The 12,540-nt window shown below is 50.6% G+C and overlaps 6 protein-coding genes across 6 annotated transcripts; 3 read left to right on the top strand and 3 right to left on the bottom strand.

Annotated features, from left to right (window-relative positions):
• Positions 1 to 940: 940 nt before the first annotated feature.
• Positions 941 to 2,119, bottom strand: ASPVEDRAFT_365779 (uncharacterized protein). The gene has a single exon (XM_040811238.1). The coding sequence runs from the start codon at positions 1,880 to 1,882 to the stop codon at positions 1,091 to 1,093; it is 792 nt and encodes a 263-aa protein (XP_040673159.1). The 5' UTR covers positions 1,883 to 2,119; the 3' UTR covers positions 941 to 1,090.
• A 229-nt stretch (positions 2,120 to 2,348) lies between these two features.
• On the top strand, positions 2,349 to 5,740 carry ASPVEDRAFT_65790 (uncharacterized protein; the record flags this gene model as incomplete). Its single annotated transcript, XM_040815839.1, has 2 exons — positions 2,349 to 3,312; positions 3,465 to 5,740. 2 exons carry the CDS (start codon positions 2,349 to 2,351, stop codon positions 5,738 to 5,740), a joined length of 3,240 nt encoding a protein of 1,079 aa, XP_040673158.1.
• A 598-nt stretch (positions 5,741 to 6,338) lies between these two features.
• ASPVEDRAFT_155255 (YbhB/YbcL family Raf kinase inhibitor-like protein) lies at positions 6,339 to 7,351 on the bottom strand (the record flags this gene model as incomplete). The annotated part of the gene is made up of 3 exons (XM_040808451.1): positions 6,339 to 6,866; positions 6,919 to 7,097; positions 7,148 to 7,351. The coding sequence occupies 3 exons, from the start codon at positions 7,349 to 7,351 to the stop codon at positions 6,674 to 6,676; spliced, it is 576 nt and encodes a 191-aa protein (XP_040673157.1). The 3' UTR covers positions 6,339 to 6,673.
• A 274-nt stretch (positions 7,352 to 7,625) lies between these two features.
• On the bottom strand, positions 7,626 to 8,596 carry ASPVEDRAFT_88644 (SDR family NAD(P)-dependent oxidoreductase; the record flags this gene model as incomplete). Its single annotated transcript, XM_040818378.1, has 4 exons — positions 7,626 to 7,683; positions 7,732 to 8,091; positions 8,141 to 8,483; positions 8,530 to 8,596. The coding sequence occupies 4 exons, from the start codon at positions 8,594 to 8,596 to the stop codon at positions 7,626 to 7,628; spliced, it is 828 nt and encodes a 275-aa protein (XP_040673156.1).
• Positions 8,597 to 8,968: 372 nt separating this feature from the next.
• ASPVEDRAFT_56791 (uncharacterized protein) lies at positions 8,969 to 9,628 on the top strand (the record flags this gene model as incomplete). The annotated part of the gene is made up of 1 exon (XM_040815252.1): positions 8,969 to 9,628. The coding sequence occupies one exon, from the start codon at positions 8,969 to 8,971 to the stop codon at positions 9,626 to 9,628; it is 660 nt and encodes a 219-aa protein (XP_040673155.1).
• Positions 9,629 to 9,947: 319 nt separating this feature from the next.
• Positions 9,948 to 12,367, top strand: bxlB (putative beta-xylosidase). Its single transcript, XM_040813627.1, has one exon. The coding sequence runs from the start codon at positions 10,019 to 10,021 to the stop codon at positions 12,329 to 12,331; it is 2,313 nt and encodes a 770-aa protein (XP_040673154.1). The 5' UTR covers positions 9,948 to 10,018; the 3' UTR covers positions 12,332 to 12,367.
• The last annotated feature ends 173 nt before the right edge of the window (positions 12,368 to 12,540 follow it).

Below are 12,540 nucleotides of genomic sequence, written 5' to 3'. Positions count from 1 at the left end.
GTCGGCCGCATCACATTAAGTGATTATAGTGAAACACAGCAGGCTCCACGACCCGGTAGCATTTGAAGACGAGAAAGATATGTCCATCGCTCCTTCCTCGGTTACTTGGTGCCCCTGTATAATATGTACCGATCAGGCAAGAGCAAACGACGGAGTGCAGATCGCTCCTTCCTGTCGTGTGGGAGTTATATTTGACGATAGAGCAGCCTGTGTCACTCCTTCCGTCGTGTCATTAATATCGGAACCCCGATAGGCTGTACGCAGCTAAACACAAAGTCCAGCAGACCGATACGTGATGAAATGTTGCCAGTTCATAGACGGGGCGGAGGATACACGTTCTTAAGGCTTATATGGCCACTTGAGAGATAAATTTTATAGGTGTATGTTTGCGGAACCCCGCCTTTAAGCAACAAGCCTCGAGTATCTATAGAGTATCACATATGCACCAAGAGGTGACTCCGGAACCATGCAAAGCTGTCCATCACGGCGGCTTTGGATCTCAAAACAACTAAATCGCTGCCTAAAACCTGTTCCCCCATCGATTTTACCTCTTTGGCCCTTGACTGCAATGCAGATGGCACAATTAACACCGCTTGGACGTTCAAGTCGCCTCAGTCAGCCATTGCATTACTGTGGATTGTACGTCAGACATGGAAGTAAGTGGGGGAAATATAGTCGTATACAAGTTGTCTTCCAGCGGGTTTATCGCGGTCCTTGCCTACATCGCTCTGGAAGGCGCTTAACGGGGCCCACCGGGGCGTATCCTTGGGGATTGCAAGATAATAAATAGGAGTCGAGCCCGCAGTAAGGCTTGGCATAACAACGGTACGGTTGTGAGGAACTCTTGACATTCAGGGCATAATAGCAGGCAAGTATCGACCCAGGACGTTCTACTCAGAGTGACCAACAGGCACCGCGTAAGAGTAGGGTAGTTGTACGACAAGCTTAATGGTATACAAATTAGTCATGGAACCGATAGACAATAGTTATCTGGCCAAGCTTCAACATAGTAAGAGAGAAGGTAAAAAAGATCAAGAGCAGGAAAAAGAGAAATAGGATGAAATCTGCAACGGTGTAACGTCCTGCTTCATCAGCCAGCGCTAGTCACCGCAATTGCCTGCATGGCATTACGAAGAATCTCGAAGGCCTCCGTTCCTGGTGCAAGTGTTGTTCCAGCAATATGGATGTTTGATAAGTCCTGTAGCGGACCCTCATACCCTACTGCGGTATGCGTGCCTGCTTGATTTACGCAGTGGCCGCCCTTGCCAGTAGAACTCGAGTCATACGTAGGGATCCATTGTGTCTGGATGGTTTTCTTGTACTGCGGCAGCCAGATCGAGGGTCGGAGCGCAATTGTTGCCTGAAGCTGTGGCACTTCAAACTCGACGAATTCCTCAAAGAAATTAGTCCCGAGCACCGTGAGGGCGAACACCTGTTCGACTCCTAGTCGTAAGATCTCTCTACTGATACACTCGAGGAAAGCAACTTGTTGTTTTGAAACGTCCTGGATGGGATCGACCGTGTACTCGTAGGCTTGGAATGTACCATCCGGCTCAGCCATGAAGTTCTTTCCGCGGAGCGGGTGTTTGCGCTGATAAGGGGATTTGGAGGTAAGAATCATGGCAACTGAGCTTGGTGGGCCATAGACAGTCTCGTGGACCATTACTTTGTTTTGTGGGACATCGTAATGTTTGTGAATAATGCGGATGGTGAACAGATGGCCAACGTTGTGCTCGAGAATCATCTGCAGCAATTGCTGCTTGGCGATTTCATGCTCGGCTGTGAGGTGCACATCGTCAATAAACGGGAGGTTGTTGTAAGCGCCTGCCGGCAGCAACCCTTCCTTAAGCCACCCTGATCTATACGGTGATGAGGACTCCATGTCGACCGTGAGTGGTGTCTTTGTGGCGGAGTTTTCACGAAAACGCTATTGATCTAACAATGACGAAATGATATTCAAGCTGGGCAGGAGTACAGCGAAGAAGGAAATAATCTAGATAGAGAGGTGATCATATAAGAGTTTGCGCCGCAGTGAGTTGCTCAACCCAATTACTACTTGGGCTGAGAGGGAGGGATACCCCTCTTTGCCCGGGTGATTATGATGCAGGCCTGTGCGCCGTAGAGCCTCACATCACAAGAATCCCCCAGGCTCCATCCAATAATTTTTTTTTACATCAGCCGCGTGAACCCCCAGCCCCGCTGCAGGCAATATATGTTTGGGTAACTCCGCATATTGGCAGAAATTGCCTCGTCAGACGACAAGGATAGTGTCTTGTTGGAAGAAAAGCCTCCGCATGCCAAACCATACCTCTGATGCCTACAAACAACGCTTTACCCCTTTTCCAACCATGCGTCCAATCCTAAAATACGAGAACTATACAATCGCTTGGATCTGTGCGCTCAAAATCGAAGTATTGGCAGCTCTCGCCATGCTCGACGAGAGACATGATGGCGTGTTTTTAAGCAAGTATGGGGATGAAAATCATTATATCCCAGGTACTATTGGAAGGCACAATGTAATAATAGTGGCGCTGCCAAAGAAGACAACCGGGACAGTCTCGGCTGCGATTCTTGTTGGGAGCCTCAAAGCCAACTTCCGCAATATTCGGTATGGGCTAATGGTCGGCATTGGGGCTGGTGTCCCAGGGCGGAACTTGAAGCCTGACATTCGACTAGGGGACGTCATTGTTGCTGCACCAGGAGATGGGTGCAGTAATGCTCAAGGAGTACTCGCGTATGAGCTGGGGAAGGAATCTGCGGACGGTTTTGTCAACATTGGATGGATTCAACCCACAGATCGCCGCCTGCGGAGTGCTATAGAGGCACTTGAGACTGAAGCTGAGTATATAGGTCACGACTTACTTGGGCCTTATCTCGCGCGCTTTCGCGAAAACCCAGGGAGCACGAGGTTCCTTCACCCTGGCCCTGATAATGATCATCTATATGAAGCCCAGAAATCAGGAAAGCCTGGGGCGGAAATGTACCAAGTGATTAGACGCGGTCCTCGACAGTTCGAGGGGCCCGCTATTCACTATGGTCTCGTTGCCTCGGGTAACAAGGTGATCAAAAATGCAAGCTTGAGAGACTCTATGCGGGATAAATACAACATCATATGTTTTGAGATGGAAGCAGCTGGCCTCCTGGATACCCTACCCGTCGCAGTTATAAGGGGTGTTTCGGACTACGCCGATTCTCACAAGAACGATACCTGGCATGAATATGCGGCATCAACAGCAGCTGCGTATGCACGGTGCCTCCTCGATTATATTGGTACTCTGCAGGAAGATGTTCGCAGTATCCCGAGCGAAATTGGTAAGTAGGCTGTTTAGCGTCCTGCTTCCCTTTGTACCATAGCCGTGGAAACCAACCATTCACGGGACCATGTGTGGATCATCAACACGCAATCAAATATTCATTTTCCTAGCTCATACCCTCTACAGAAAATCCGAAGACATTCTTCTCAGTGCCATTCGGAAGAAACGGGAGATTCGTCGGTCGAGAGGCTGAGCTTGATACACTCATCGCAAAGCTCATCACGAATAATACCGAAGAGGACTGCCAGCGTGTGTCAATCTTTGGGCTAGGAGGGATTGGCAAGACTCAGATTGCTATTGAGCTTGCCTATAAGGTACGAAAGGTGTCAGTATCTCACTCTGTGTTCTGGGTCTCAGCTGTGACCGCTGAGATGTTCAAGGAGGGCTTTCGACATATTGGCGAGGTGCTCAAAATTCCAGGTATAGAAGAGAAGGATGCAGAAATTCATACCCTTGTTAGAGCTGCGTTAAGCAAGGAGGACCTCGGGAGATGGGTACTGATAATCGACAATGCCGATGATGTTGAAATGCTGTATAGGAACTCTTACGAAAATTACGGCGAGGCACCGGTTACTCTAATCGAGTATCTACCTTTCAGTCGCTTGGGGTCCATCGTCATTACGACGCGCAACATTGAAGCAGCCATAAACCACAGCGGCGTGGACAGAGTTGAGGTCAGCAACCTTAGCCCTGAGGATGCTACAGAGCTGTTGAGGTCGAACATCGGCGATATCAGTATTACAGCTGAGATGGAGAGCATGCCCGAGCTGCTTGGCGTTTTGGAATACCTCCCGCTCGCCATCATGCAAGCCGCTGCTTATCTTTGCGCAAAACAGATGAGTATCACCAGATACCTACAAATATACAGGAACAATGCCGAGGCCTTGTTCGAGATACTGGATAGAAATATCGAGGATACTCGAAGATACAGAACTCTTAGCAAACCTGTAGCGACTACCTGGTTTATCTCGTTTGAGAACATTGCTCGTGACGACCAGCTTGCCGCGGACTATTTGTGTTTCATGTCTTGTGTCCATCGGCAGAATATCCCGGGTTCTCTTCTACCTAGCGCACCTCTACTCGAAGCCGCCAACTCTATAGGTACGTTGAAAGCGTATGCGTTGATTACTGAACGCTCAGGGGGGGACTGCTTCGATGTCCACAGTCTAGTGCATCTGTCCGTGCAAAAATGGCTGGCGGCCAGGGGGAAATTTTACGAATGGAGAAGAAAGGTGTTGAACAGAATTGCAGAGGTCTTTCCAACCGGTGAACAAGAAAATAGAGATCTGTGGAACCTGTATTTGCCACATGCGCGCCACATCCTCGCCTCGGTGGAGCTACACACCCTGACGGATCAGGCCGGAAGAACGCTACTCTACAACATGGGGTGGTGTCTTGAGAGCGGTGGATGGTACAAGGAGGCTGAGGTGATCTGTAGAAAAAGCATTCAAGCAACTGAACGCGCGCTAGGTCCAAATCACCTTGAGACACTCAAGTCGATGAGCAAGCTTGGTCAGGTATTGGACGCAATAGACGAAGAAAAAGAAGCAGAAACAACATTTCGCCATGTTCTCAAGAAGAGAGAGTCCATAATTGGCCCCGAACATCCGGATACCCTATATGCTGCTCTGAATCTAGTCCAGCTGCTGCGGGCTCAAGGACGCATTAAAGAAGCCTACGAGATGAACGATAGAGCGTTGAAGGGTATGAACAAGACTTTAGGTCCTGATCATCCTGGCACTCTGGCGTGCTTCTCAAACCTCGCCCAAATACTGCAATCTCAAGGCCATTTTGACGCAGCCAAAGATTTGAACGAGCGGACTCTAGCAACCAGGGAACGAACCCTAGGTCCAACACATCAAGATACCCTAACTAGTATCAATAATCTGGCCCTAGTGTTGGACAACAAAAAAGACCACAAGGCAGCCGAGGTCATGTTCCGGAGGGTCTGGGAAAAATCTGAAGCTATCTTCGGCCCGGAGCACCCACTCACACTTACCGCTATAAACAATGTCGCCATGATGTTGAACCGTCAAGGACAGAACGCGGAGGTGACAAAGATGTTACAAGGGGTTCTAGAAATTCATCAGAAGCTCTTTGGCCCCGAACACGGCAGCACGCTGGTTACCATGCATAACTTAGCCTACGTTTCCCATGCACAGGGTAATTATGCTGCTGCAGAGCAATTGTATCAGGAGGTACTCTCAAAGCGAGAAGAGCTACTAGGATCAGAGCACTGTGATACCCTCACAAGCCTGTCTGGCCTAGCTCAGGTACGCCAATCTCAAAGGCGATATGATGAGGCTGAAGACATGCTCACAAGGGCATTTGAGGGAAGGGAAAGAACACTAGGGCTCGAAAACCCAGACACATTGATGAGTGCGCGTGAGTTACATCTACTCCGAGAGCTCCGTCAACAGCAATAACAGGCTTCTCGAGTCGACTGAGCGCACTCAAAATATCCATCTCTCTTCCTGGTTATATGTCTGTGCAATTCCCGCACATTGGTCGAACCATGCATTATCCCTGATAAGAACGGGCTTTGGCACCGGCCATCTTCGGCAGTGTCGAACAATTTAATTGATGAAGACCTCAAACATAGAGGCATCTGTCGAGCCGCGAAAGACACGAGAAAGCACAGCTTATCTTAGGTACAGTATATGTAGGTGGAATTTGATTGTCAATCACCGCGGAACTGTGACACTTGTCCTAGTACCCCACCGATTGCTCGTGATCCTGTCCGTGCCACCGCACCTACATAGATGTTATAGATAAGACAGTCGGAACTTCGAGGCTTGGGACTTGGACATAGGAACAAACGCTTCCGAATTGGGATAATAAGCTTTGGCATCGGAGCGTGTATTAGAACGCGTCCCCACGTTCCTGCTTTCCCCTTAAAGGTTAATATTATTTCTATTTTAATCCAGGCCTAAAATGGCGTTGAAGAGGTTCAATAGTCATTGGGCACTAAATCCCATCTCGGGGGCTTGCCCAAGGCTCTGGTAGTTTATTTATTTATTCTTTAAGGGGGGGAGGCCCTTGGAAAGAAGCGAACTGAACGTGGCACTGTTTTTGAAGAACAACGACTTCTCGTACTCTCCTGCTTCACTGACAGTTCGTGTGGAAGTAGCACCAGTCATTTCACCACTCACATCTACCGGTTGATACTATTCAAGTCACTTCTCTGCAAATCTATGAAGTCACCTACTCAGTTCTACATACACGATCCAATCCTGCATGTCTATCACGACAAAAGAAGAATCTTCGTTTCGACTGGCGGAATGGTGGTATTATGATCTTTTCTGGAACCCGCGCATTCTACTGAAGATAGTACGAAGTTAACTCGCTTGCTCTATTCTTCACGCACTCCATCCATCCCCAGCACCAAGCATCCAGTTAACCCCAGCTAGCTCCAATCCATGCTTCGCAGTCCACTCAGCAGCTGGGAACGAGCGACGGTCAACAAACTCCTCGCCACCAACGTCCGCTTTCGAGAGATTCAGTCCCTCCGGTTCCCGGAAGAGGAGGAACAAGTACCGATGGGGATCAGAGCTATACCGGCACATCATTAGTATGGCAACAATATACAAGACTGAATACGTACTCATCCTTTGGACCAGGACCAAGATACGCCGTCAATGCAGATTCCGGTTTGATCCCGTGTCCAGGCTTGAGGCCTGACACAACCCAGTGGCGCCAGTATGCGTACTTGGGGTCATCTGGCGTCGGGGCATCTGGGTCGACAAGCAAAAGGGTGTATAGCTGGCTTTCTGGGGAATTGGCCTAGTCACTGTTGGTAATCTGGATGATTTTTGTACTGGAGGCGATCTTACCTCCTTCGCGAATGAGATGGTCGGTGCCGATGCGACTTCGCTAACTCGGAACAGATTACCCAGTTCCACAGATTTATTGCCATACGCAACGCCCAGTTGGGTTGATGGGGTGAAGTTATCTGGGATGAGCGGTGCCAAGCCAGGAACAAGACCGGCTTGGGAGAGGGAAGCCGCCAGGGCTAGAGCGTGGGCTGCCAGTGCCATTGTGCGATGCCACATGAATTGACTGAGAAAGAATATTTTTTTTCTCACCATCAAGACAGGCGATGCGCAGGTCTATATCTGTTGAAGAGGTGGATTGTGAGTGGTGGAAGAATACACCCGCCAAGTCTGTCTGAGGGGTAACGAATGTTCCTGTAGGTGCAATAACTAAGACATATTATGTTCTGATTTATAAACATTTAACACGAAGCAGATAGAATGCTTGATCTGCTACCCATTCTACTCTGTTCCAGGCGATGGCAGGCTATGGAAAGATTTACAGCTTCCCCCGGGCAAGTCGCGCACCTCCATCGACTGTCAAATCAACTCCATTACTATCAAGCATTAGCATATCTTCCAGTCCTACGGTAGATATGACTTACACATAGTTGGCACCCGGGCTAACAAGAAACAACACGGCAGCGCCAATATCGTCGGGCACGCCCAGGCGCTGTCTCGGGTTGGACTTCTTGAGCTCCTCCTCCCCTCCAAGGATTTCAATCAGACCACTGGCGAGTTTCGACGGGAAGAATCCCGGTGACAGACTATTCGCAGTGATATTTTTAGGTCCCAGTTCAACAGCAAGATTCCGAGCAAGGTGGGTCGCGGCGGCCTTGGAGATTGAGTACATGATTGTGCCATGATCGCCGGTATGGGGCACGCTGGACCCTGCGACCGAACTAACGATGACGACGCGCGACGGAGAAGAATGCGATCCCGCTTCTTTGAGGAGGGGAGTGAATCTAAATAAATCAGCTTGGGTTAGAACGAGGTCGGGAGCGGTATAAATACAGTCGCACGAGGTTAAAGACACCGCGGACATTCAAATCCACGACCTTCTGGCTCGCCCAGTCCGGGGATGTCTCGAATGGGCCGCCCCATGTTGCGCCTGCGTTTGCGACAAGAATGTCCAGCTTCGGTTCGACCTTCTTCACCTGGTCGACCAGGGCCTGGATCTCGTCTGTCTGGGACGCATTGCCGGCGATGCCGATCGCTTTGCCCTTGATGCCGGGGAGAGCGTTTAGTTGAGCAGCGGCCTCGTTCACGCCTGGAGCTTTGCGGGCGGTTATAAAGACTGTCTTTGCGCCGGCTCGTAGCAGAGAAGTCGCGATGTGCAGGCCGAGACCGCGCGATCCTACAAGGTCAGTATGGGTATACCAGGAGCGGGATGTGCGTAATACCTCCAGTCACCAGGGCGACTTTGCCAGCGAGGTTGAAATAGTCGGGGAAGCCTGTGAGGTTGGACATGATGGCAACAGTGATATAGAGAGAACAGTGTCAATTCGTGGAGTTGAAGGTATTTGAGTGATGCTGGACCTCGGGAATGCAGCAGTTACCGACCCCGCGCGACCCCAACAGCGATTCCACCATCACTGTGCCAAGGTATAGGTTAGTACTTGTAAAATTCGTGTTTGAATTGATTAGAGTCCCGATAACAGTTTACATGATCAGTCTCACTGCCCCAACAAGCCTTCCAAAAGGGGAGAAACAGAATGCCAAGTCTCTGTATGTGGGAGCCTCAGGCAGCGGCGTCGTCATGGCGGTGCCTGCTGCTGCTTAAATAGTTGAATATTGAACCCTCAATGCCAATACCTCTTATATCCTCACAATAATCTCAAAATGCCTGTTACTGAAATCGCCTGCCTCCGTCTCAAAAACACCCTCCCCCTGACCGACCCCTCCAACGAGACCTTCTACACAAGACTCCAGGATGGCATCAAAGCTCAAGCCGAGTACACAAACGCCCGTACACACATCCTCACCCAGCTCGAAGACCCTAGCTACTTCTACATCCTAGGCCGATGGGAGTCTCTTTCGCAGCACGTGGAGGAGTGGATCCCCGCCCCCAAGAACCAGGATATCATGGCTGGATTAGCGGAGGGGATTGAGTTGGTTTGGATCCAGCATTTGGATCTTGATCCGAACCCATCTGCGGCTGAGGATGGGTATGTGATTCCGTATAATGCGGCTGTTACTGGAATTGGGCGCTGCTTTATTTCACCTGGTTGTAAGGATGGGTTTGACAAGACTTTTGCGGCAACGAGACATTATGTGAAGGACTTTAAGGGGCCTAGAGAGGCTGTTGGTGCGTGGAGGGTTGATCGCGAGGTTGATGAGCAGGGTAACCCAAAGGATGAGTTTGTTTACTTTTCTGGCTGGGCGAACATCCATGAGCATGAGGAATTTAGAGAAAGCGAGGGGTTCAAGGAGTTTGGGAAGCTCAAGCAGTATATTGAGACTATGCATGTCAAGCATGCCAAGTGGGAGTTCACGGCCTGATTCTTGGGTACCGTACTATGAAACTGGTTATTGGGTGCATTTGCAAGCTCTATTCCGAGGTAATCAGGTACCTGTGCCTAAAGTCTTCTGCAAAAAGCTGTGTTTACCCATTTGTTCCCATTGGAGGATAATATATGAAGACAAGAATGATCAGCATCGGGACTGAATATCCAGCGGGGTTCCTGCATCATACCATATATTTTGCAGTTTCATATGTCACAAGCAGATATTTCATAACTATGTCATAAGCAGTATTCTGGCTATATCAGCCTGTTTGGATTTAAACGACTGACTCAATCACCCGTTAAGCCGGGATGGCATACTTAAAGCCCCCATCAACGGTACGAACCATTCAATTCCAAAGTCCACCAGGAAAAGAGAAAGATCACGATGATAGGACTCAATCCCAGAAATATCCTCAGCTTGACCCCCCTCATCCTCCCCCTCCCTCTCCAAACCCTCGCCCAGTCCAACTACCCAGACTGCACAACCGGCCCTCTCAGCCAGCTGCCCATCTGCGACACCTCCCTAGACGCAGAAACCCGCGCCAAATCCCTGGTTAATGCCCTAACCCTCGTTGAAAAAATCAACAACACCGGCCACGAAGCCGCAGGGAGCACCCGCCTCGGCCTCCCCGCCTACAACTGGTGGAACGAAGCCCTGCACGGCGTCGCCGAGAAACACGGCGTGAACTTCGAAGAAGATGGCGAGTTCAGCTACGCGACCTCGTTCCCCGCGCCTATCGTGCTAGGCGCTGCCTTCAACGATGACCTTGTCAGGACCGTGGCGGAGATTATATCGACCGAGGCGCGCGCGTTCTCCAATTCAGACCACGCGGGCCTCGATTACTGGACTCCTAATATTAATCCGTTTAAGGATCCAAGGTGGGGGAGGGGCCAGGAGACGCCCGGTGAGGATCCGCTGCATTGCTCGCGCTATGTGAATGAGTTTGTGGGCGGGCTGCAGGGGGATGATCCTGAGAATCCGAAGGTTGTTGCGACGTGTAAGCACCTTGCTGCGTATGATCTGGAGGGGTGGGGAGGGGTGAGTCGGTTTGAGTTTGATGCGCAGGTGTCTGCGGTTGATCTGGTGGAGTACTATCTGCCGCCGTTTAGGACTTGTGCTGTTGATGCCAAGGTCGGTGCGTTTATGTGCAGCTATAATGCCCTGAATGGGGTGCCGGCTTGTGCGGATCGGTATTTGTTGCAGACTGTGTTGAGGGAGCATTATGGGTGGGAGGCTCCGGGGCATTGGGTGACCGGGGACTGTGGTGCTGTTGAACGCATACAGACGTATCATCATTATGCGGACAGTGGCCCTGAGGCGGCGGCTGCTGCGTTGAATGCTGGAGTGGATCTGGACTGTGGGTCATGGCTGCCGACGTATCTTGGTGAGGCGCAGAGCCAGGGCTTGATTGAGAATAGGACGCTGGATACGGCTCTGACTCGGCTGTATACGTCGCTGGTGCAGCTGGGATACTTTGATCCTGCGGATGACCAGCCTCTGCGGTCCATCGGATGGGAGGACGTGTCGACATCTGAAGCGGAGGATACTGCGTTAGCTGTTGCTACGCAGGGAACTGTTCTCCTGAAGAATTCTGATCGGACTCTTCCACTCAAGGCAAATGGCACTCTGGCGTTAATCGGACCCTATATCAACCTCACGACAGAGCTACAGAGCAACTACGCCGGTCCGGCCAAGAACATCCCAACCATGATCGAGGCCGCGAAGCAGCGGGGATATACCGTACTCACAGCCCAAGGCACAGAAATGAACTCAACCAGCGAAGACGGCTTCGAGGATGCTTTGAACATCGCAGCAGAAGCAGACGCGGTTATCTTCTTCGGCGGCATTGACAACAGCATCGAAGAAGAGTCTCTAGACAGAATCAGCATTGACTGGCCTGGCAACCAGCAAGATCTTATCCTCCAGTTAGCCGAAGTCGGCAAACCTCTGACCGTGGTTCAATTTGGCGGAGGCCAGGTAGACGATTCTCAGCTGCTTTCTGCCGACAATGTCGGTGCAATCGTCTGGGTTGGATATCCCAGCCAAGCTGGTGGTATTGCAGTCTTCGATATCCTCACCGGCAAGGCCGCACCAGCTGGCCGTCTTCCAATCACGCAGTATCCAAAGGAATACGTGGATGAAGTCCCGATGACCGATATGAATCTGCGTCCTGGAACTGATAACCCTGGGCGCACCTACCGGTGGTACGAAGACGCCGTGCTCCCATTTGGATTTGGCTTGCACTACACTGACTTCAACATTTCCTGGGCAAAGAAAGATTTCGGCTCTTATGACGCTGCTTCTTTGACAAAAGGAGAGAACCCGCATCTTAATGTGGTCGATACGTTCTCGCTGGCAGTGACAAACACCGGCGGCACTGCATCCGACTACGTCGCCCTGGTATTTGCCAGCTCGACAGACGCCGGTCCTCAGCCTGCTCCTATCAAGACACTGGTCGGATACACAAGGGCGAGCCAAATCAAACCGGGAGAGACGCGGAAAGTGGATGTCGAAGTCACCGTGGCGCCATTGACTCGCGGCCGCTCGGATGGAGGGATTGTCCTTTACCCTGGGGAATACACCTTGCTTGTAGATGTGGATGAGCAGTATCCTACTTCTGGATTCAGTATTAAAGGCCAGCCGCAGGTGATTGAGCGGCTCCCTCTGTCGACTAATGGCACGGCCGAGGCAAGATAGCTGTAATAATCCCAGGGTTGTGAGAAATTAACGTGGATAATCATACGAATGTCGATTATTGTATCGTTGCTGTCCGAGCTTGTATATCGTAGAAGTATAGCACCTCGCCTTCTCAACCATCTTTCCGTTCAGCATTTGGGGGCATATTATCGCAGTATCCCAGTCTAAAAGTACCATGTGGTTTTAGCGTGCGGATTGCAGGCAACCAG

The sequence above is a fragment of the Aspergillus versicolor genome, assembly GCF_001890125.1.
Source record: "Aspergillus versicolor CBS 583.65 unplaced genomic scaffold ASPVEscaffold_13, whole genome shotgun sequence".
NCBI lineage: Eukaryota > Fungi > Ascomycota > Eurotiomycetes > Eurotiales > Aspergillaceae > Aspergillus > Aspergillus versicolor.
This window is presented reverse-complemented; position numbering and strand designations above follow the sequence as displayed.